The sequence below is a fragment of the Carcharodon carcharias genome, chromosome 20 (assembly GCF_017639515.1).
Source record: "Carcharodon carcharias isolate sCarCar2 chromosome 20, sCarCar2.pri, whole genome shotgun sequence".
NCBI lineage: Eukaryota > Metazoa > Chordata > Chondrichthyes > Lamniformes > Lamnidae > Carcharodon > Carcharodon carcharias.
This window is the reverse complement of record NC_054486.1, coordinates 37,758,076-37,783,874: the sequence shown is the minus strand read 5'-3', so window position 1 is coordinate 37,783,874 and position 25,799 is coordinate 37,758,076. Positions and strand designations below refer to the sequence as shown.

Below are 25,799 nucleotides of genomic sequence, written 5' to 3'. Positions count from 1 at the left end.
CTGTGCACCTGGGCTTTTCAATACTACAACCAAATTAGCTCTGTATTCCTCCAAAGTCTCCATTCTCTGAATCCTTCCCCCACCCAGTGCCTCCTGTATTGATGGTGGCAGATGGAGGCTTGCAAAGAAAAAACACCACAATAAAAGGACTACTATGTTTGATGTTCAAAGACGAGTTTTAATCTACCTCAGAAGAACATCCCAGTATGAATGTACCTGAACATGTTGATGCAATAAATAATATATAACCTGGGGGAAAAATGCACACTTGGGGAAGACATTTTGTGTCTGCTACTTTTAATTATATTAAACAGATAGCTGTGTGTGGCTTTGGTGTTTGCTTTTGAAAAGACAAGCCCTTTGGGAAGTCTGGAGACATCCTCCTCCATTAATAGGCAACAAAAGGCAAGTCTTGAATATCACTTTAAACAAAGTGGAATGGGAAATTTGCATTCATCAGTAGGGCCTAATAGCGAAGAGAATGTTTAACAATTGACTTGAGATGGAGTTCATTTAATTTCAGCTGTTCTGAGGATCTCTGCAAAATAGATCAATATAAACTGAAAACATTAAATTATTTTAATGTGTCACATTACCACAGCTTTAGTAGTGAATGGAACATTCTAATTTGGAGGTAGTGGGCAATGGAGAAAGGATGGAAGTTAGGTCACTTACTTAACATTACCACCCACTCTGTAAATCTGGAAATCTGGAACTCTCCCTTCCAAAAGGCTGTGATTGTTGGGGTCAGTTAAAATATTTCAATTTAGATCAACACAGTTTAATTAGGTATGGATATCAAGGGTAATGGAACAAAATGAATTGAGCTGCAGATAGCTATGCTCTGATTGATCAGGGTGGGAGCAATGAATTTTGTTTGACCCACACAAGATTTGCTTTGGCCCCTTTGAGGAACAGCACAAAAGTATAACACAATCGTGTCTGTGCACCATCCATCTACTTTATGCCATGTGACCCATTTAGGAAACTAACCTTTTCCCAAAGCAATTATATTGCCATTAGTTGGTCCCTAAAGAGGGAGGGCTCCAGGTCACACTGATTAGTCAGAGAGCACTCTGCAGGGAGGCTCTACCAGACACTGGCATCCTGATGGCCACCTTTGTGTGCAGCTGCATCAAACTGCATAGACCCTCAGTATGCAAACACCAAGGGTCACTATGTGCTGAGGTTCTACCTGTCCCCGGTGTTGCGAAGGATGGATCCAGCCACGCTGCCGCGGAACACTCCAAGTAGTTGGACCGTGCTGTACCACCCGTCCCTCATGTAAAAATTTATGCAGAGAAACACTTTTGACCACAAGTCCATCAAGCAGCGGTCGGTACGTAACGTCCTAGAGGCCCTGAGGGAAAAGGAGATGGTGGATCCTGTCGGATGGTTCATCAAGCAGACTGTCAATGTCATTTGGCAGAATGCCTCATCACCAGAACTTTCCAACAAGCACCAAGATATAGCTTGGCTGGTGGTGAGAAAGGCCCTCCCCATCAGATCCTTCCTGCACGCCAGGAGTCTCACCCCCTCTGCACATTGCCCTCGAGGGGGTTGTGGTGGGGAAGAGACCGTTGTTCACGATCTTGTGGAATGTGCCTTTGCAAAGTAGGTCTGGAGAAAGACACAGTGGTTTTTGTTGAGGTTCATCCCAAGCAGTGCTGTGACACAAGACTCTGTGCTCTACGGGCTGTTCCCAGGGACACACACTGAGACAAACATCAACTGCAGCTGGAGGATCATCAACTCGGGTAAAAAACGCTCTTTGGTCTGCCCAAAACTTGTTGGTCTTACAGTACAAAGAATTGTCCCCGACTGAGTGCTGCAAACTGGCACATTCCAAGGTCCAGGACTACATGCTGAGGGACGCACTAAAGCTTGGGGCAGCTGCCGCAAAGGAGAATGGTCGCTGTCTAAGACCGTGCTGCTATAATGCACTGAGGGGCTGGGAAAGGTATAGACCCCTCAGGCTTTACGACTCACAATAAATGTATGAATACTAACTACATCATAATTGCATTGAAGCACCGCAGAGTGCAACATGATGTATGTTGATAACTCCAATACCACTGCACTATCTGACTGTCTGTAATGACCATATTGAATTGACTGTAATATTCATTGATTGTACTAAAGCACCTCGTGATCCATGTGTAAAAGTTGAAAATGATTGTACTTTTTGTGATGGCCAGTTAGAAATGTTTTGTAATGTTCTTTCTGATATTGTATGAATAAAGTATATTTTTGGAAAAAAAAGACACTGATCAGACAGAGGACTCAGCAGACAGTAAACCCAGCACGTGAAGAACTGGATTAATAGTTGAAATTGGTTTGGCAGCCAGCGTCATCGCCACACCTTTTTCTGAGCACTGTTTTGATTCACAGAGTCTTTGATGTTGTGTAAATCAAAAGCTGAATCTCGAGCTAAATAATTCACCACAGCATATTTTCCACAGTTCAGAGAAACGCAGGACTATACTGATTTTAATGAAGGAAAAGTAGTTGAGACATTAGATTGGGCTTGTTTTATTCAGTGCAATGACTGCAATGGACTTTGCATAAAACTGAACCTACAACCTTAATAAACTGCAAGGTTGTGGGCATAAATTCCATCAGGACAAGTTGTGAAGCTAAATTTGGTAACTGGACATTTGTGGACTGGCAGTAGATAAAAAGTCATGAAATCTGCCAGATTGTTGTAAAAATCTAACTGGATCACTAATGTCTTTCAAGGAGAGAACTGCCATCCCCATCCATGTTGGTCCACCCAGTCCTACATAGTGTAGTTAACTCTTGATGCCCTCAGAGCATTTAGGCATTGACAATAAATATTGCCTGAGTGTTGTTCATATTCCAAGATCAAATGAGAGGGATCATGCACGTGCATCACTCCCCTTTAACAATAGCTGTGCACGGCTCCACCTCATTTCAGCTCACTCTCCATGTCACAAGAGCAATAGGCACCACACTGAGCTTACCAGACACCTGCCCTGCCTTGCCAGAAACCACCCAAGAGCCAGGTTCCAAGTGGGCATCACTTGGGGTACAAAACAGCAAAGAGGCTTCATGTACCCTCCATGCCTCCCATATCCTGACAGTCAATGAGAGCACAGTGCCATATGATAGTATTATACAAGTATGAAAATCAACTTGATTGTCAATTATTTTCTATAACTCAAATTAATGCCAGTTAGTCGGTATGAAATGCGGGTAATGTTGTCTCAAACATGGCCATGCTGCAGGAAGGGAGAATCCAGAAATAAAACCTGCCCTCCTTGCTCTAGATCACATCCTTACCTGCACATGTAGGTAATTGAGGGAAGAATCAAGCTCGGACTATAATATCCTCCTTGTCCTCACAGTCCAATATCTCTTCAAGAATTACATCCATACATATGTATTATATATATGTAATATATTTTATATATATTTTTACTTGGCAAAATGTTGATCATATTAATTAATTTACTCCAAATACCAATTTAGGGCTACAGGTCCTTTAAGATCAGAAAGAGGTGACATGTTTTAATGTGCAGACACCACATAGAATGCTTCCTTAAAGGTGCAAAATAAAATCAGAGTAACTTAGTCCTCACACTTCCATCATCCATGCTGAGCCTCCAGAGTGCCTGTTAGCATTGCCCATCTTTAATCTGTTTTTACAGCCTACTGAATCTGGCCATCATTCAACTCCTATAGCTAACAATTTGAAAAATGAGGCTTTAGGCAGCTCCAATCAGCTCTTTGCTAAATACATATCAACTGTTGGATTCCAATTAAATAAATTACCCCATTTTAGATCAGTTCTCAACAATTAACTAGGTTAGGAATCCTAACTTCTTCAGAACCTTAAGCACTTTGCGCTGAATGAATTTGGCATCCATTATGTATAATATTCAAATTGCATTAGCCCAAGCACACCTGCTATAATGTGGAGGGGCTATACGCAAAGTCCAATAATAAAAGTGAACAGTGCTAGACAGTTGCCTACATTCCACATTATTCATAATGTTCATTGACTGTATTGAAGCACCTCATGATCTATGTGGAAAAGTTGAATATGATTGCACTTTTTGTAATGGCCATTTTGAAACGTTTTGTAATGTTCTTTCAGATATTTTATGAATAAAGTACATTTTTCCAAAAAAAGGGATTTAAACAACACTTTTGCTTGCCTTGGGCAATTTGAAATGCATTTTGCTCTAAAAATCACAGCCCTGCTGCTGAAAGATATAAATTTCTTTGTTCAATCCTGTTCTCTTGAAACAAAACTCCAATAAAATGATTTTTGTCAGAAGCAACAGGCCACATTTTCACTGGATAAGAAGCTGCTCTAGGATCGAGTTAATTACAACTGACATTCATATAGCACCTTTAACATAGGAAGAGCCCACAGTGCTTTTATGATTTATTTTGGCCAATTTGAGACAAAATGAAGACAAATATTTGAAATATTGAAGAAAAGACAAATATTTTAGTAACTTAAGGAGGAATTAAGTGACTTTACTTGTGGTGGTTAAAAACCAGTTATTAGACAGGACAATTCCCAGTAGTTTGGTTTATTTTCCCAACAGCAGCTAAGTGCCTAAGTGTACCTAAGTACACTTAAATATACAACCCTAACTTTGATCCCATTCCTAAAGGACCAAACTAAGCCATAAACATATTAAATGCAATAAAAATGATTTACTTGTGTGTAGGAATTGTTATTCCGACACTCAAGCGCACCTGACCCGAATCAGGATATGCACACTGGCACTTCACTGATCTGCTAGAAATTCCACATTAAAATGCTGGGAAGTATCCCTGTATTACTAAGGGCCCTGAATCAGGGACAGCAGAGGAATCATAGAATTCACACCTTCAAAATTCGCCACCTAGCTGGGATTTAAAAAACTAACAGAAGAAATTAATACTTTGAAAGTGTCTTCAAGAACCAACAGGAACCACTGTCAGACCTGTAGCTTTCTGCTTTCATTTCAGCAGGAATGATTCTTACATATGCAAACAAGGTATTGAGAAAAAATTATTTATTTCATTTTAAAGTTTGCCAGGAGCCTTTCTCTATCTATTTTGAATGTGCACGAAAAGAGAGGGAGGAAAAGAGCTAAAACAAAAAGGTAGTCTTTGGGACAAATCCATACATCACTAACCTGGCCTCATTATATGAAGGAAGAACAATAATCTTGCATTTATAAGACAGATTTCATCTCAGGACATCCCAAAATGCCAAATTACTTTCACTGTTGCAGGAAACGCAGCAGCCAAATTGCCCACAAGGTCTCACAAATAGCAATGTGATAATGATCACTTAGTCTGTTAATAGGAAGAATATAAGCAGATCTTTTTTCCTCTGTCTAAAAAAAGGAACAGTCTTAAAACAGAAAAAAAGAATGAACAGTATCAAGTCTATAGTGAAAAGGGACTTAGAATTTGGTCCAAATCTGTTTTTCCCAATAACTTGTGTAGTTATACCAAGTTTAAACTTTGGGACTTAAGTTGCTACAACTTGAAATGCTAGAAAATGCTGCGATTGGACCTGGATTACTAGACTAAACATGTCAGTGCATTTAAACTGGCTCACCACAGACAACTGTGCCAATACGTACTGGTAAAGACTTGCAGATTGACACCCAACCCACCTTTCGGGCAGAAGCTAACTTGATTGAAGGTTGAGAAGTGAACAAGCTGATTTATGTTGATGCACAATCAGCAGAATTTAATTTGTATAGGTGATTATTTAATAACTGGCCCATGGAAGGACAAGTTACTCTTTTCCTCAACAAAAACAGAAATACCTGGAAAAATTCAGCAGGTCTGGCAGCATTGGCAGAGAAGAACAAAGTTGACGTTTCGAGTCCTCATGACCCTTCAACAGAACTAAGTAAAAATAGGAGAGGGGTGAAATATCTTTTCCTCCCTTGCCACAAGCTATCAGAACCACTAGGTCCCAAGAAAATCTTTTGAAAAACTTAAAGCTTTAATGTTTGGGTCACCAATATCAGAATAATCAATCTGCAGTTACAAATACATCACACTCAATCACTCTTTCACAATCCATCCCTCTCCAAATCAAAGTAAACTCCTTCTGATCAGCAGATGACAGAATTCAAGCATGAACTCCCATGATTGGATCTTACCGTATATTGAAATCACAGCCAGGATTAGCCAGGCAGTCCATTCTGGGAGGTATTTGATGAAAACCAGGGCCATCAAAGCACTAATCATAATCAAGTAGGCCTGCTGGAGTCGAAGTGGCCCCTTCCAGTGGATACATACCATCCCAACCACTCCAAAGTTCCAGATCACCAAAGCCAACGTGAAGTAATCCATGGCAACATTGTAGGTTTTGAAGACTTCCCTGTTGAAGAGTAACAACACAACCCTGGTTTACTGAATGGATCACAGAATTTCAATTGTTACAGCGCAGGAGGCTGCCATTTGGCTTGTCATGTCTGTACCTGCTCTCCACCTGAGCAACACATCTAGTGCCATTCCCTGGCCTTCTCCTCATAAATCTGCACATTCTTCCTTTTCAGATAACAATCAAATTCCCTTTTGAATGCCTCAAATGAACCTGCTTCCACCACACCCTCAGGCAGTGCAATCTAGACCCCAACCACTCACTGCGTGAAAAAGTTTTTCCTCATATCGCTTTTGCTTTGTCAATTACTTAAAATCTGTGCCCTCTCGTTCTCGATCCTTTCAGAAATGGGAAATTTTGTCCAGGTCCCTCATGATTTTGAATATCTCTATCAAATCTCCTCTCAGCCTTCTCTTCTCCAAAGAAAACAGTCCCAGCTTCTCCAGTCTATCAGGGAAGTTTCCCATCCCTGGAATAGTTCACGTGAACCTTTCTGCACTCTCCCCAATGCCTTCACATCTTTCCTAAAGTGCAGCATCCAGAAATAAAACAAAGTATTCTTTTCCTGCAGGCCCAGGCACTCATGTTCTCTTTTCTCAGTTGGTGGAGAGTTTAAGGTTAATGGTATTGTCACACCCAAAATCAGTATCTAAATTGGATCCAGAGTGCTAGACCCACCAGCCCATCCAGTCAAAATCAAAATTGGAATTGTGGTACTCAATGAACATCCAACAGCTCCAAGAACCAGGTTGCCACCAATTAGGGAAAGGGCATCAGGATTTTTATGGCAGACATAGACTATTAAATAAAACACTAGTGCAGTTACATCTTTTTAAAAAGGTTAAACTTACCCTAAATAGATGAATGAGAAAAAGAAAAGCAGCAAGAGTGAAGAGATTATCAGCCACCCGTGAATGACCTGTTCAAAAGAGTACAAGATAAGGCTTCAGGCAATAAAAAGCTTGACTGATTTCCACCACCCCCCCACCAACAACCGCCCCCCCCCTCCCCCCCCACCACCATCCCCCCAACCCTTCCCCCCCCACCCCACCACCACCCACCCACCCTCCACATGAGGGCTACATTAATTGATAGAAATACTGTTTGGTTTTGATCTCTACGGTGTCAGGGAAGGGGCAGAGATCCTCTTCAGACAGCTCATGTCCTCCAGATACTTAGTGATTTAGTGTGGCCAGGTTGGTAGCACACTCACCTCTTAGTCAGAAGGGTTCAAGTCCCACTCCAGGAACTGGTGCACTTAATTGCAATATTGAGGGAGAGCTGCACTGTTAGAGGTACTTTTCTTTAGGATGACTTTAAAATGAGGCACCATCTCCCCTTTTTTGTTCTAACCTGGTGCCCACCCCTTGCCAGATTTCTTTAATCCCTTACCCCAGTTAATGTTTCCACAAGTACATTGGTCCCAGCCCTGTTGATTTGCAGCCTGCCCACCTTAAGGACAAAAGGAATAGGAACAAGAGTGGATCTGTTGAGCCTGCTCCACCATTCAATACAATCTTCTGCCTCAACTCCATTTTCCAGACCATTCCCCATATCCAATGATTCTCTGACAGGTCAAAGATCTGTTTATCTCGGCCTTGAATATACCCAACAATGGAGCATCCATAACACTCTGGGGTAGACAATTCCAAAGATTCACAACCCTTTGGGTGAAGAAATTCCTCATCTCAGTCTTAACGTGATCAACCCCTTTCACTCTCGATCACCGAAAAGGAACATGCATCTTTCAGATTACACAACACACCTTTTCCTGCGATATGTGGAGTGTCACAAACTTGGCAAATATGAAGTTAGAACTCAGTTGTGTAGAACATAACCATTTTGCCCATTTCCCCCCAAAGGTGCTTTAATCTTATTTTTGGTCATTCTGTGAATCAATCAAAGGTGTTCACTGGGAAAGGGAAGTCAAATTTACATGAACAAAACTGACCAAAAAGAACACGCTTTGAACCTGTGAACACATACCTTGTAGCACCTGTATTTATAGAGAAGTACAAGAATCAGGGTCATCACTACAATAACACTGATCATAATGAGGGCGTTCAATATGGAGTTTACAGCTCGCTCTCCAACGGTGTCTGTGTCTTCTGTAAATGGAGTGTACAACCTGAAAGCAAACATTCAACGTCAGACCATTCTCATTAGAACAATGAACTGACCCAGTACCAGTTTTCTTAGCAATCAATTAACTATTCAAGAGTTCTCAATATGCAATGCAACAGATAAAGGTTAAGTCCCAGTCATTCTACAACAGAAACACTTAGGCCAATATCCCCAATTTCTGACCATTCTGCATGTTTTAAAGGATCTGACAAGCTCTCCTACCATTTTTAAAATCTATGCGAGTTTTCCTTAATAAGTTACATTAGTCATTTGTGTGGTGAATGCAATTACAGTGTGTGCAGTATCCCAACTCAAAATATTTGAAGTAATTCCCTAACACTTGGGCTGACACAGTGCTGAACTATGCGCCAAACAGGAAGGTTCACCATAAGCAAACAGGGAACTTGCCCTGGTCCAGCAGCACCCAAAATCTCTCCTTGCTCTCCTCTGTACCCCAACGTTCTCTGCCTAATTTTCCCTCTCCACAGATGTTGCCTGACCTGAGTGCTTCAAACTTTTTCTGCTTTTATTTCAGATTTCCAACATCTGTCGTATTTTATTGCTCAAATCATCCTACATCATCATGATTCACTCAGGTGCTGCACACTCAACTCGTAAATGTTTCCAGAGCTATTGCTTCACAGTATCTATTTTAAACAAACTTGCAAATTTCCAGTTTCCCAATCTGCATGTTTATTCAGTTGGAGTAATCTGATTAATTGCATGACAATTTCTTGTCTTAGACACTTAAACAACACTGTACAAGTTTCTAGATTTTAAACAAATATTTCTAAATGAATATTCAGGGAAATATAGGCTCTTCTAGTTACTTCTTGGTTTTTCTTCAAATTGTGCTTCCAAAAACATGCCTCTTTTATGTGGATTTATAGCTTAAAGCCCTAGGATGGAAAGTTTAAAAAAAATTAATTCTTTCATGGGATGTGGGCTTCGCTGGCTAGGCCAGAATTTATTGCCCATCCCTAACTTCCCTGGAAAAGGTGGTGGTGAGCCACGTTCTTGAACTGCTGCAGACATGTGGCGCAGTTATACCTACAGTGCTCTTAGGGAGTTCCAGGATTTTGACCGAGTGACAACGAAGGAATGGTGATAAAGTTCCAAGTCAGGATGGTGTGCAGCTTGGAGGGGAACTTCCAGGTGGTGTTCCCATGCACCTGCTGCCTTTGTCTTTCTAGGTGGTAGAGGGTGTGGGTTTAGAATGTGCGAGGATTACAGGACTGCTTCAACATTCAATATGATCACGGCTCATCTGGTGTAGTCTCAACTCCACTTTGGCATCTGCCCTCACCCCCCGCCCCCCTACCCTCCCATAACTCTTGACTCCCTTGTCTATCAAAAATCTGTCTAACCCTACCTTATATTGAACGACCCAGCCTCTCACTTTTTTCTGGGGAAGAAAACTCCACATACTAATGACCCTTATGACAGAAAAACTACCATCTTAAATGGTAGCCCTCCTATCCTTAAACTGCGTTCCCTGATTCTAGTCTCTAATTGTAATGCAATTACATCTTTTTCAAATAAGGAGACCAAAAAGTACTCCAGATGTGATCCCACCAGCTGCAGTAAAACTTTTATACTTTTATATTCCATTCCCCTTGCAATAAATGCCAACATTCTATTTGCCGCCTTAATCACTGGCTATACCTGCATATTAACTTTTTGTGATTAGTGTACCAGGACCTGTTAAGGCAAGCGGATGGGAAATGCCAAGCTGCTCAAATCCCAGTGGAAAACCTGAAGCTGCCTCAACTATTTGCAATTTGTATTTATTTCAAGACGAGGGCTTTGAATTCAGTAAAAAGGTCACTGAGGCTTAGGGAGTTTTTACAAAACTAAATTAAACATTTATGAATGAAATAAATAATTTTAAAACATAGATATAGGCCTACAAGTTACTACTATGATAACTCCTTGCTCCCCAATTAATCTAACTCCCAGTTATACCTCCGTTAAGGCAACAGAATTTAAAAGGCTCAGGCAAAGTAACATGATACCCTGAACAGTCAAATTCAAAAGTGAGTTTCTTAACTTCAGTTCTTGTAGACAGCAGTTTGGGCACAGGGGCCAGAGGCTTTTTCACATTTGTTAGATATTAGAATTCCTGCCCTTACACACAACCTTCTCTTCTTTATACATATTTTCCCCTTTGAATGCAAATTCCCATTGTTTCACTATGTCTTCGGGCTTTACCTCTTCCAAAAATAATAATCTATCATAGTACCAGTTTTACCAGTTATCTTTGGGGAAAATTGAACACACTGTTTTTTAACTTCTCCTGGCTACGTGAAACATTTCACCCCCTCTTTTGAATTCAAGCTACTCTGGTTTATCTGAAAATGCAAATATTCCCTTCACACCTCACATTCTAAAACTTCACCCAGGCATTTCAAATCTAGCTTCTCTTCTTACATCAAAGCCTTCAGACTACCTGTCTCTAATTCAATTATGTCCCACACACAGACACACACACATATATAGGCACAGACCCTATTACTCTACTTTACAATAAATTCCAACTAACGTTATGAAAATAATTATATCTTCCTGACATCTCCCTCCTAATTGAAAAACAAACTGTCATAATTTTTAAAAAAGCTTCATTTTATTAACCCATCTTACACTACCTCTTATACTTATCTATATCCGTACACTATTACATTACCAGATGCATGCATTATATATATATTCTCATCCAGTTACATGTATAATCTGCAGATTAAATGGTTGCAGTAATAAACTCCATCTGAATAGCCTTGCACTTCTGCCTCGAAATTTGTCCAGAAGCTTTAAAGGATTGTGGTCAGTATAAACAATTGTTTCTGACGAATTGTTTGCCATGCAATTTTCAAAATGCTGCAAACTAGCACTAGACCCAAAGTCTCTTTTTCAATCATTGAATATTTTGTCTGTTATACATTCAACTTTTGTGAAAAATACCCTATCGGTTTCTCAAATCCAGTGTAATCTTCTTGTAACAATATAGCCCCAATGCCTTTATAGCTTGTTTCAACAGCCAACTTAAATTGCTGGGCATAATTGGGTGTAGTTAATAGTTTTGAAATAGAGGTTTAGCCTGTGTGTTTGTCTTAATTGGATTAAAGCCAGCTGGTCTGGGTGATTTGATGTGCACTAGCTTTGAGATGTAAGAGAGTTAGAGTGCATCTGCATTTTTTTTTGAATAGAGCATTCAAGAAGGCGAGTGAAATCTGGCACCTAGCTAGCAGAGACCAAGCAATATGCTTATATTACTAATAAAATTGTTACTATGAAAGGGGTTCTATTGTTAAAAGAGGCTGGTGATACAATGAGAATTTACATTCAATGCTAGGGATAACTTCAGCAGTTGTGTGTGTGCAGGGCAGAGACAATGTAAGATCAAAGTAGCTGTAAGCCCACAAATGTCTCCACAGGAACCAAAATGAAAGGAACCTCACTTTGAATTCATAAGGTGAAAATGCTCTGTTTGGTATCTGGTTGAGTCTATGGGTTACTGTTGCCTTAATGAAGATTAGTTTGGGAATTTATTAAAAGTTATAATAGTAGTAATTTGTGGCCACGTGTATATATTTAATTTGTGTAAATTAATAAAATGTTCCATTTAGTTTAATATAAAACCTCTTGAGAACTGGTGATCCGATTCCTGAATTTAGAGTTGCATCTGAAACATACCATTTAAAAATATAGACTATGGCAGTTGTTTAAAGTTTCCCTCTGGGATTTTTAAATAATTCAGCTTTACCAAAAGGCTGTCTCGTAACAATTGGGGACTCTTGCTGGGATAAAAATATTTATAATTCCTTGATTGGTTTAGAATTGGCATGTCTTAAGGTTATAAGTACGAGAAGAACTTTGAATTCAGAAGTTGATGAGGTATTTTCAGATGGCTTTGGCAATTGCTAAGACTTGTCCGGGAGTAGAAGAGATAACACTGGTTGGATTGAAGAAAATAACCAAAAGTAAGTTAACAGAGTTGGCAGATAAGTTAAAATTGGGGTTGATTGAGGGTGCTAGGAAATCAGATATGATTAAAAGTATAAGCACAGCATCTACTGTTAGAAGTGAAACCTGACACCAGTGAGTGACAGCTGGGGGAAGTGAGACTTCAGTTGCAAATGAAAAAGCTTGAATTAGAACCAAAGGACAGAGAAATGGCTTTTAAAAGGGAATTAGAAATTGTGAAGATGGAGAAGGAAAGAGAAAAAGAGAGAAAGAGAATTCCAACTGAACATGTTGGCAGTTAAAAAAGAGATGCCAGTAGGTGAGGAAGGATTTATCTCTACAGTAGAACCCACTGGGGATATATTTAAATTTGTACAAGCTCTTCCAAAGTTTGAGGAAAAAGATATTGAAGCATTCTTTATTTCATTTGAGAAGCTGGCTAAACAGATGAAATGGCCACAGGCAAACTGGACTTTATTATTACAGTCTAGGTTGTTAGGTAGGGCGCATGAGGTATATCCTTTGCTATCAGAAGAAATGCTGGTTAATTATGATGTGGTGAAAAGGGCTATTTTGAGTGCATATGAGTTGGTTCCTGAAGCATACAGGCAGAAATTTACGAACATGAGAAACTTATATTGCGTTTGAAAGGGTAAAACAAAGTAATTTTGACCGGTGGATCCGGCTGTTAAAAATAGAAGCAACCTACACAGCTCTTAGGGAAGTAATGTTTTTGGAGCAAATTAAAGGTTTAATCCCTTCAGTAATGAGAACTCATTGAAAGAACAGGGGGTTGATTCTGTAAGACAAGCAGCAGAGATAGCTGATGATTATCAGTTAGTTCATGGAGCTAAACCTTTTGCTCTTCACCCTTTCAAACTGGAATAGGATAAAAAGTGGGAAGGTGAAAGGGAGGTAGGTGGTCAAAGGAGTAGCTGGGAGTTCCCAGAAAGATTTTTCTCAGGATAAAACGGAAGGTGCTGAAGGTGAGGTGACATTCGAAAATTGAGGTGTTTTCATTGTAATAAAGTGGGGCACGCGAAGTCAGTGTGTTGGAGATTGTAGGAAAAATCTGTTGGGAATTTTGGGATACAGGAAAGCTCTGGAAGTAAAAGTACTTTGGGTTCTGAGGTTCAGGTATAGGAGAAACCAGTGGTTTGTGTACAGGTGAAACAGGGAGAATCAATGAAAGGTGAAGGATTGTGTTTACCATAAGACATAGGAGCAGAAATTAGGCCGTTTGGCCCATCGAGTCTGCTCCGCCATTCAATCATGGCTGATAAGTTTCTCAACCCCATTCTCCCGCCTTCTCCCCGTAACCTTTGATCCCCTTACCAATCAAGAACTTATCTATCTCGGTCTTAAATACACTCAATGACCTGCCTCCACAGCCCTCTGTGGCAATGAATTCCGTAGATTCCCCAATCTCTGGCTAAAGAAGTTGCTCCTCATCTCTGTTCTGAAAGGTCTTCCCTTTAGTCTGAGGCTGTGCCCTCGGGTCCTAATCTGTCCTACTAATGGAAACATCTTCCCCACATCCACTCTATCCAGGCCTTTCAGTATTCTGTAAGTTTCAATCAGATCCCCCCTCTTCCTTCTCAACTCCATCGAGTATAGACCCAGAGTCCTCAAACGTTCCTCATATGTTAAACCTTTCATTCCTGGGATCATTCTCATGAACCTCCTCTGGACCCTCTCCAAGGCCAGAACATCCTTCCTGAGATACGGGGCCCAAAATTGCTCACAATATTCTAAATGTGGTCTGACCAGAGCCTTATAAAGCCTCAGCAGCACATCCCTGCTTTCATATCTAGTCCTCTCGAAATAAATGCCAACATTGCATTTGCCTTCCTACCGACCGACTCAACCTGCAAGTTAACCTTAAGAGAATCTTGGACTAGGACTCCCAAGTCCCTTTGCACTCCAAATTTCTGAATTCTCTCCCCATTTAGAAAATAGTCTATGCCTCTATTCTTCCTACCAAAGTGCATGACCTCACACTTCCCCATGTTGTATTCCATCTGCCACTTCTTTGCCCATTCTCTTAACCTGTCCAAATCTTTCTGCAGCCTCCCCACCTCAATACTACCTGTCCCTCCACCTATCTTTCTATCATCTGCAAACTTAGCCAGGATGCCCTCAGTTCCTTCATCTAGATCATTAATATATAAAGTGAAAAGTTGTGGTTCCTCCACCTATCTTTACAGTTTATTCAAGTGAGTTCCAAGGAGCAGGTTGCAGGAATGTTTAAAGATTTTGTATGTGAAGGGAAAGTCTTTCCATGTGTACAGGGTGGAGTAAGCAAATATGTTAAAATTTTAAGAGACATGGGGGCTAGTTAATCCTTAATGTTGTGGGATAGTGATATTTGTTGTTCTGAGGAAGTATTGCAGGAGCAGGTGATTTACAACAGTTATATCAGAAAGCTTATTCAGAAACAGAAGCAAAATGTATTCCAGTGTGTTATCTTCAGAAAGGTATTTTAATGAGAAAGTGGCGGTCGGATCATGTCTCAGGAAAATGAAAGCTGGAGGGAGGTGCATCAGATTGTTATCCCATTAGGGTAATGAGATTCTTAGGATTGCTCATGAAATCCCATAGGGGGATATTTAGGAATTAGGAAAACACAGGAAAAGATAGAGGGTTTTTTGGCCAGGATTGCATAGGGATGTAGTCAAATTCTGTGGAACCTGTTATACATGTCAAGTAACAGGAAAACCATAAGCAGTAATTAAGCCGGCGCCTTTAATCCCATTACCAGCATTTGAAGAACCTTTTACCAGGGTCATGATTGATTGTGTAGGACCCCCTCCTTAAGACTAAAAGTATTTATTGACAATAATGGATGTGTCTACCAGGTTTCCTAAAACAATGCCTTTAAGAAACATTACAACTAAGAGGAGTTAATTACATTTTTTTTTACAAGATAAGGCTTACCTAAGGAAATAAAATCAGATCAGGAGTCAAATTTCATGTTACAGCCATTTAAGGAAGTAATGAACAGTTTGGGGATATAACAGATTAAGTCAACAGCTTAACATCCAGAGTCACAAAGAGCTTTGGAAAGATGGCATCAAACTTTTAAAATATGATAAAAGCATAGTGTCAGGATAATACACAGGCTTGGCATAAAGGAATTCCATTTTTGTTATTTGCTATGAGAGACGCATCGACTGGTTTTAGCCCTTTTGAACTAGTTTATGGTGAAGAGGCAGAAGACTCTGAAATTGATTTGCCTCTAAACAAATTGAGGGAGTGCTTGAAAATTTAAATGAAATATTAAGTTACCTTCCAAGCAAGTGTCAAAGTGATTTGGAAAAGCTTTTGCAGTCAATGGAGCAACAACTCTGCTAAAATTTGGAACAAATTTCCAGTAAAACCCACTCATGCAAGAAATCTCAAAACTTCTCGTATTGTTGTCGGCATGGGGAAATCCATAATAGCCTTGACTTTCACATCTCTTGGAGCCACCTTACTTTGTCCAATGGTACAGCCTAGACATGTAACTTATACTTTTGCAAATTCACTTCTGGCCAAGTTCATCACCGAATTAGCTTCTTGTAATTGCCAGAACAATTCTTCTAAATGGTCCTCCCACATCTGACTGAAAAATATCAAGTTGTCAATATAAACCACACAATTGCTCAAACCTGCAATTACTTGTTTGTCAGTCTTTGAAATGTTGCAGGTGCATTTTTCATACCAAATGGCATAATTTTGAAATGACATAGTCCTCCTGGTATCACAAAACCAATATCTCTTTTAACAAGTCAATCTTTGTGATAAATTTTGATTGTCCCACTTTCTCTGTGCAATCTTCCAACCCTGGTACAGGATGTGAATCCGCTTTTGTCACCGCATTCACCTTTCGATAGTCCCCACACAGTCGTGTTCCATCCTGTTTTGGTACCAGCACAACAGGCGAACTCCAGTTACTGCAACTAGACTCAATAATATCATTTTGAAGCATGAATTCAATTTCTTTCTGTACTTGTGATAACTTTGCCGGATTTAATCAAAAGAATGTTGCCTTACCCAAGGAGAAATTTCTATAGACATCAGGCATAGTTAAATTTCTCCTCCCCAACTTATTTCCACAAATAGACTTGTGTGACTGCAATAGCTTCTCCAAATCACTTTGACACTTCTCTGGAAGGTAACTCAATATTACATTTAAATTTTCAAGTGCCTTCTCATTATCCAATTTGATTAGAGAAAAATCAATTTCAGGACCCTGTATTTCTACCTCTTTCTCTTCCTCTACCGCCACTTACACCTGCTTTTGGTCCTCTTCTCTGTCAAAGTACATTTTAAGCATGACACACCCTCTGCTTCTTTCTTCTATCTTTTCAATCCTGTAAGGCCCACTAAATCTTGCCTTCAACGAGTCATCCAGTACTGGTTAACAGAACTAACATTTTCTCCCCAGCAACAAAACTATGAGCTGTAGATTTCCTATCTGCCTTCAATTTCATCACTTGTTGTGATATCTTTAAATGTTCCCTTGCCAACTCTCATGCTCTGTCCAATCTCTCTCTGAAGTTTGATACATAATCCAGAGAATAGTTTCTGAATTTTGACCCACCAATTTCTCACAAATCAATTTCAGCGGTCCCTTTACCTCATGACCATAAACTAGTTCAAAAAGGCTAAAACCAGTTGATACGTTAGGAGCATCTCTAATAGCAAATAACAAGAATGGAATTCCCCTATCCTAATCCTGTGGATAATCCTGACTATATGTCCTCATCATAGTTTTTAGAGTTTGATGCCATCTTTCCAAAGCCCCTTGTGACTCAGGATGGTAAGCAACAGCTTAAGTCAACAGACTTAAACTGTTTTATCCCAAAACTGTTCATTACTTCCTTAAACAGCTGTGACATGAAATTTGAACCCTGATCTGATTGTATTTCTTTCGGTAAACCATATCTTGTAACAAATTTAATTGATTCTTCCACAATCTTCTTTGTTGCAATATTTCTGAAAGGTATAGTTTCAGGAAACCTTGTAGACATATCCATTATGATAAGTACAGATTTCCACTTTTAGTCTTGGGGAGGGGCCCTACACCATCAATCATGACCCTAGTAAAATGTTCTTCAAATATTGGAATTGGAATTAAAGGTGCCGGCTTAAACACCGCCTGTGGTTTCACTATCACCTGACATATGTGACATGTTCTACAGAATGTGGCTACATCCCTATGCAATCCAGGCTAATAAAAATGTTTTTGTATTTTCGTCTGTATCTTTCTAATTCCGAAATGTCCTCTATTGGAATTTCATGAACAATTCTCAGAATCTCATTTCTATATCCAAATGGTATTACAATCTGATGTACCTCCCTCCAGCTTTCATTTGCTAAAACATGATAAGGCCTCTATTTTCTCATTAAAACATTACCTTTAAGGTGCCAACATTCTGGAATACATTTTGCCTCTGTTTCCGAGTAATTATCTGATATAACTTTTATTTGCAAATCATTTTTCTGTAACTCCACTAATTACCTTGAGCTAAACACCTAAGTTGCATTGTCTTCCAGTCTTTCTTCCTGAACAATCTGCCTTTGAACTTCCTGTTCTTCTTGTTTCAACCTATGAGCCTGTGATTTTTTATCACACAATCTGGAAACAATCCAGGATGCTCTCTCTGCAACCCTTCTGTTGAAAACACCTCTACAGGCTGCTTATTTACCATAGGCAGCACCAACATCTGGGACCCAGCTATATCACTACCCAGAATAAATTGAACCACCGCAATGGGCAATTTTTCCACTACTCCAACAGTCACCTCACCTGTTTTCCACTTGCTCTTTAAATTTTCCTTCCACAATGGAAAAAGTTTAGCATCTCCATGAACTCTACTTTATTATCACCTGAACAACAAACGTCACTATCCCACAACACTGAGGATTGACCAGCCCGTGTCTCTTAAAATTTCAACATTTTTACCTACTCCACCTTGTATACTTTTCCTTCACTCACAAAATCTTTAAACATTTTTACAACCTGCGCCTCAGAATTCTCTTGGCTGAATTGTGAACACATCCCTACTTCTTTACCTATCAATGATTCTTCCTGTTTTGCCTGCACACAAGCCACTGGTTTTTCCTGTGCCTGAGACTCAGAACTCACAGCACTTTTACTTCCAGAACATTTCTCTACCCCAACAATCCCAATAGATTTTCCCTGCAATTTCTAACACACTGACTTAGTGTGTCCAACTTTATTACAATGAAACACCTCAATTTTCGATTGTCACTTCTACCCTCAACATCTTCCTTTTTATTCTCAGAAAAACCTTGCTTCCTTCACTACCCACCTTCCCACTTTCTATCCTTTTCTGATTTAAAAGGGTCATGAAAAGGTGTAGCTCTACGAACTAGCTCATAATCACCAGCTATCTCTGTTGCTTGTCTTACCGTTTCAACCCTGTTCTTCCACGAGTTCTCACTACCGAAGAAATTGAATCTTTAAGTTCTTCCAAAAGAATTACCTCTCTAAGAGCTGCATTTGTTGTCTCTATCTTTAATGCCCATATTCACCAGTCAAAATTACTTTGTTTTACTCTCTCAAACTCAGTTTAGGTTTTCCCAGGTTGTTCTCTCATAATTCTAAACATCTGCCTGTATGCCGCAAGAATCAACTCATTTGCACACACAATAGCCTTTTTTACCATATCATAGTTCACCAACATTTCTTCTGACAGTGAAGCAGAAATCCCACCAACCTGGATTGTAACAACAATGTCCAGTTTTCCTGTGGCCATATCATCTGTTTAGCTATCTTCTCAAATAAAATAAAGAATGCTTCAACATCTCTTTCCTTAAAAACTTTGGAAGAGCTTGTACAAATTCAAACGTCTCCCAATTGGGCTTTAGGTTAAAGGTTTTTGCATCATCAGAACTTTCCTCAGCTTCTGATGTCTCTTTTTAAAATCCAGTTTTTTAAGCTGGTTCACTCTGCCTCTTTCCTTCATTCTCTCTACCATTGCTAACTTTTCCCTTTGGAAATCAGGTTTTCACATTTCCATTTCCTATGAAATAATCTCTCTTTTTCCCTCTCTTTTTCTGCTGCCTCTAGTTCCAGTTTTTTTTCCTTTCCAATTCTTTTTCCTTTGCCTCCAGTTCAAGTTTTCTCAGTTCCTTTGCTTGTTCAAATTCAAGCCTCTTCATTTCTAACTGAAGTCTCACTACCTTCAGATGTGAATCATTAGTGCCAGATATCACTTCCAACTTTAAATGCTGTTCTATCACTTCAACTAGATCTGCTTTCTTTGCCTCTTCAGGTAACCTCAACTGCAAGTTATCCACCAACTCTGTTAACTTATCCTTGGATACTTTTTGTAACCCAGAGAGTTATATCTTCTACTTCCAAAAAAATTTGAGCCATGGATACAGCCATTTTTGCAGTCTCACCACTTTAAAAATCCCTCACACCAACTCCTGAATTCAAAGTGCTTCTTGTTCACCAACTCCAAACCAATCAAGGAATTTCAAATATATCCCAGACGAGCCTCCAAGTTTATTATGGTAGGCGGATGCTAACTGCCAAGCTGCTCAAATTCCAGAGGGAAACTTGAAGTAGCTACCACAACTATTTGCAATTTGTATTTATTTCAAGGTGCGGGTTTTGAATTCAGTAAAACGGTCACTGAGGCTTAGAGGGTTTTTACACAAATTAAACATTTATTAAAAAAAGAAATAATTTTAAAAACACATATAAGTCTGCAAATTACTACTGTGATAACTCCTGGCTCCTCTAATTAATTTAACTCACAGCTACACCTCCGTTAAGGCAACAGTGAAAATACATAGGCCCATAACTTCTGCGCTCCCCAGCGTTGGATTAGTGGGGTACCCCGAAGATGCGCTGGGGAATCCCTCTGGCAAGTTTCCAGGCAAGGGTTTGTGTAGCAATTACCCAGAAGTGCTAATTTCCTCTGGACAATTGTGCGGGGAACCATCCGGAAATGTGACTTAAATCATAAATTTCAATGGTTCTGCCGGGGTTATACCAACAGTTACTCAGAAAAAGTTAGAAGAATTAAAACCTCCTCAGCAACTGGGTAACAATTGTAAAGACCCAGACTGAGCTTAAGGGACTCCCTCAAACTCCCGCCCACACACCCCAACTCCCCCCCACAGAACTCCCCCCATTCCCCTCCCCACCGCTGATCCCCTCCCCCCAGACACACACCACCGCACCCCACCCCCCCCAACCGACCTCCCTGGACACCTCCAAGCTCCCCCGGCCACACCCAGGCCCCCCTGGCCTCTCAATACAGCCAAACCCCCATCTCCTCCCCCCCAAACACACTCAACTCCCAAATCCTATATACTAACCTTAGACATTTACCTTCCGCTAGCCTGTCAATTTCCCTGGCCCTTTAAACTTACCTGCTTTATGGCTGCAGGTGCTGTGAAATGGCCTCCTTGAAGACGCTGCGTCTGGGCTTTGCTGGGGCCTGTGAAGAGTCTTTCAATGCAGGCCCTAAGCAGCTCCGGCAATTGGAAGTGGCAATGCAATTTTCAAGACTAGGTAAGTGTGCATCTATTTCTTCTAATTTCTGCAGGTCAGCACTTTCTGACACTGGTCGGAGATTAACACCCACGGATTTTAAAAGACCCAAAGTAACACGATACTTTGAATTTGATTGTTCAGGGTGAATTTTCTTAACTTCAGTTCTTGCAGCCAGCAGTTTGGGCACAGAGGCTGGAGGCTTTTTCACACTTGTTAGATCTTATAATGCCTTCCCTTGCATACAGCATTCTCTCCTTTATGCATATTTTCCCCTTTGAACCCAAATTCCAATTGTTTCGCCATATCTTTGGACTTTACCTCTCTAATAACAAAAATCTATCATAGTACCAACTTTACTAGCAAAATAAATATACTGTTTCTTTTCTTCTCCTGGCTAGGTGAAACATTTCGCCCTCACTTTTGAATTCAAGCTACTCTGATTTATTTAAAAATGCAAATGCTCCCTTTACACCTCACATTCTAAAACTTCACCCATGATTGCCTATTTAACCATTTCAAACCTAGCTTCTCTTCTTACATCAAAGCCTTCAGACCAACTGTCTCTAATTCAATTAAACCTCACACACGCAGACATAGACCAAGGCCCCACTATTACTCTACTTTACAATAAATTCCAAATAATATTATGGAAATTATTATATCTTCCTGACATCCCTCTGTATCACCAAGTTCTGCAACCCTCTCTTTTCAGATAGTATACTGCTTTTTCATTCTTCCTGCCAAAATTGACAAGGTCACATTTTCACATATTATATTCCATCTGCCAATTTTTTCCACTCACTTAACCTATCATTATCCCTTTGCAGGCTCTCTACCTCCTTTTGACAACTTACTTTCTTACCTATATTGGTGTCATCGGCAAACTTAACTCCCAGACATTCCGTCTCTTCATCCAAATTATGTAGATTGTAAACAGTTTAGGCCCCAGAACTCATCCCTGTGGCACTCCAATCGTCTCAGCTTGCCAGCTCGAAAAATAAACATTTACTCTCTGCTTTGTGTTAGCTATCCAAACATTTATCCATTCTAATGTCATCCCCTACACCATGTAACCTTATCTTGATGTGGCACCTTACCAAATACCTTTTGGAAATCTGAGTACACCACACCTACAGGTTCCTCTTTATCCACCTTGCTTGGTACTTCCTCAAGAAATACTGATAAATTAGTTAAACATGATCTTCCTTTCACAAACCCATATTCACAGTATCTTTACAGTGCCGAAGGAGGCCATTTGGCCCATTGAGTCTGCACTGGTTCTCTGAAAGAGCATTCCACCTACGTCCCACGGCCCACCCTTATCCCTGTTACCTTACATATTCTCTCTTCCCAGGTAACAATCCAATTCTGTTTTGAATACCTTGATCGAACCTGCCGCCATCACCCTTCCAGGGAGTTTGTTCCAGACTTCAAGCACCCTCTGGGTGATGTAAGGAACATTTCTTTTTATTTCTGTTGGACTGTCGTAAAGAACATATCTTTTTCTTTTCTTGGACTGTGGTTTTAAAATTGGTCTGTGTCTTTAAAAACTACCATGGTTGCAGTTGAAAAACATGTTCACTGGAACAGCATGAGGAACATCTACAAGGTTGCTATCCTAGAACATGGGGTGCCATAAGAGAACAGGATGGTGCCGGAAAGGAGTCCTGGACTAGGGGGAACTGCCTGACAAAAGCATTTTCATTGGCTCCTGAACAGGTGACCAGGGTTTTGTGCTAACAGAGCAGGCAGAACAGTTCCTAGCCTGCAAAGAGGGAAGACCTGAAACCTTTCTCTCCTGTATTTGTAAGATTCCATCAATTCTGCCATAATAGCTAGCTGGCTATCCCTCACATTTCTATAACCTGCTTTCTCTGAAAACCCCTGTCAATAGGAAAAGGGGAAAAATCACCAGGAGAGACACTGAAAAGCACATTTTTCAACCAGTGAACCACAGACTGAGAGTACTAGGAGACCACCTCATGTCATTAACAACAAACTGCAAGGAATTTGGAAGACATCAATCAAAATCAACCCATCTAATCCTGTACTCCAGGTTGGTGCTATTGAACTGTTTTATCTCAACTTTAAAATCCATGTTTTGTGTGTCTTATGTATGTGTGTGTTTGTGTATTGGGATTTAAGAGGTAAGAGTTTAAGTTATTGAGTTAGAACTCAACTGTTCATGTTTCTTTCTTTTGCCACTAGTTAAAGACAATTTATTCAGTAAACAGTTATTTACTTTTTAAGTTTACCTTCTGTACCCTCTCTAATGCCTTCACATCTTTCCTCAAGCATAGCATCCAGAACTGGACACAGTACTCCAGATGAGGCCGAACTAGTGTCTTGTACAAGTTCAATATGACCTCTTTAGTCTTGTACTCAATGACCCTATTAATAAAGCCTAAGATACTATATGCTTTATTAACTGCTCTCTCAACATGCCCTGGCATCTTCAATGACCTATGTATGTATACACTGAGATCCCACTGTTCCTGCACCTCCTTTACTTTATACTGTCTTACCATATTTTTCTTGCCAAAATGAATCACCTCACATTTCTCTGCATTAAGCCTCATCTGCCACTTGTCTGCCAAATCCACTAATGTGTCTATGTCCTTTCGAAGTTCAAGACTATCCCCATCACAGTTGACATCATTTCCAATTTGTCTCTGCCTGTTCAAATTATGATTTTCTAAGTATCCTGCCATAACCTAGGTTAGATAATAGATTCTAGCAATTTTCCTAGACAGATGTTAGGCTAACTGGCCTGCAGTCTCCTGCTTTCTGTCTCCCTCTTCTCTTGAATAAAGGTTTATTTCCCAATCCACTGGAACCTTTCCAGAGTCTAAGGAAGTTTAGAAGGCTATAACCAATGCCCCTACTATCTCTATGGTCATTTCTTTTAAAATCCTGGCCCTGGGGACTTATCAGCCTTTAGGTCCAATAGCTTTCCCACCATCTTTTCCCTGATGGTGATTGTTTTAAGTTCCTCCTTCCCATTCATCCCTTGATTTTCAGGTATCTTAGGGAAGTATCTTTTTTTAAGTCTTCTACAATGAAGACAGAAAATACCCATTCAACACCTCTGTCATTTCCCTTGTTTTCCATTTTCAATTCCCCAGGCTCTCTCTCTATAGGACCAACACTAGCTTTAGGTACTCCTTTCTTATTCAAATACTTGTAGAAACTCTTGCCATCTGTTTTTATATTGCTAGCCAGCTTTCTCTCATACTCAACTTTCTCCCTCTTTTTTGGTCAAATTTTATCAACCAGCAAAGAATGCCAATCTTTTGACCTACCACTGATCTTTGGAGATTTGCAGTGTTTCTTTCAATTTGTTACTCTCCTTAACTTGCTTATTCAGCCATGATTCCTCCTTCTCATTGGGATAAATCTTTCCTGAGAGTTATTTAATATTTCCTTAAAAATCTGCCACTGCATCTCTGACTTACCTTTTAACCTAATTTCCCAATTCACTTTAGTTAGCTCTTTCATACCCTTATAAATACCTCTATTCAGGTTTAAAACACTAATCTTAGACTCACACTTCTCTTAAAATGCCTGAAGGGTGCTCATTGCTGTCACTGTATGTCAGTATTAGAGGGAGTGCATGTTGAAGATGGTGGCTGAGGTGCCAATCAAATGGGCTACTTTGAACTGGGTAGTGTTGAGTTGGAGTGTTACTGAAGCTGCACTCACCCAGGCAAGTGGATGGTCTTCCATCACACTTCTGCCTCGTGCCTTGTAGATGGTGGCCAAGCTTTGGGGAGGCAGAAGGAGAGTTACTCGCTGCAGAATTCGCAGCCTCTGGCCTGCTCTCATAGCCACAGTATTTATACAGCTGGTCCAGTTCAGTTTTTGGTCAGCGGTAACCTCCAGAATGTTGATAGTGAGAGATCCAGTGACAGTAATGTCACTGATTATCAATAGGAGAGGGTTAGGCTCTCTTGATGGAGATGGTCATTGCCTGATTACTTGCCACTTACCAAGCTAAACCTGAATAGCGTCCAGGTCTCGCAACACATGGACACAGACTGCTTCAGTATCTGAGTCATCAATGGTGCTGAATATTGTGCAATCATCAAACAACTCCACTTCTGACCACATGATGTAGGGCAGGTCATTGATAAAGCAGTTGAAAATGGTTCAGCCATGGACACTGCCCTGAGGAACTCCTGCAGTGATGTCCTAGGACTGAGATGACTGACCTCCAACAATCACAACCATCTTCCTTTGTGCTGGGTATAACTCCAACCAGGGGAGAGTTTCCCCCATCCCAGATTCCTATTGACTTCAGTTTTGTTAGGGCTCTTTGATGCCACATTCTGTCAAATGCTGCCTTGATGTCAAGGGCAGTCACTCTCACCTCATCTCTTAAGTTCAGCTGTTTTGTCCATCTTTGGACCAAGGCTATAGTGACATCAGGAGCTAAGTGGCTCTGGTGGAACCCAAACTGGTCATCAGTGAGTAGGTTATCACTGAGTAAGTGTTGCTTGATAGCACTATTGATGACCCCTTCCATCACTTTGCTAATGATCAAGAGCCAACAGATGGTGTGGTAATTGGCCAGGTTGGATTTACCCTGCTTGTGGATAGGATGATTTTCCACATAGCCAGTGACATGCCAGTGTTGTAGCTGGAACAGCTTGGCTAGGGGGTGCTTCCAGTTCTGGAGCACAAGCCTTTAGTAACCTTTTGAGGGTCCATTGCCTTTGTAGTATCTAATGCTTTCAGCAATTTCTTGATATACATATCAACAACGAATTAGGAGCAGGAGTAGGCCATTTGGTTCCTCAAGCCTGCTCTGCCATTCAATAAGAT

The 25,799-nt window shown here is 40.3% G+C and overlaps 1 protein-coding gene across 2 annotated transcripts in view; it reads right to left on the bottom strand.

Annotated features, from left to right (window-relative positions):
- Window positions 1-25,799, bottom strand: part of psen1 (presenilin 1) — an 81,377-nt gene that overhangs the window by 34,720 nt on the left and 20,858 nt on the right. For both annotated transcript variants that reach the window (XM_041214989.1, XM_041214990.1), the window contains exons 4-6: window positions 8,357-8,498; window positions 7,222-7,289; window positions 6,147-6,367 (exon numbers count right to left, since the gene is read on the bottom strand). In XM_041214989.1, coding sequence (XP_041070923.1) covers window positions 6,147-6,367; window positions 7,222-7,289; window positions 8,357-8,498 — 431 coding nt within the window. The remainder of the gene's footprint in view (window positions 1-6,146; window positions 6,368-7,221; window positions 7,290-8,356; window positions 8,499-25,799) is intronic.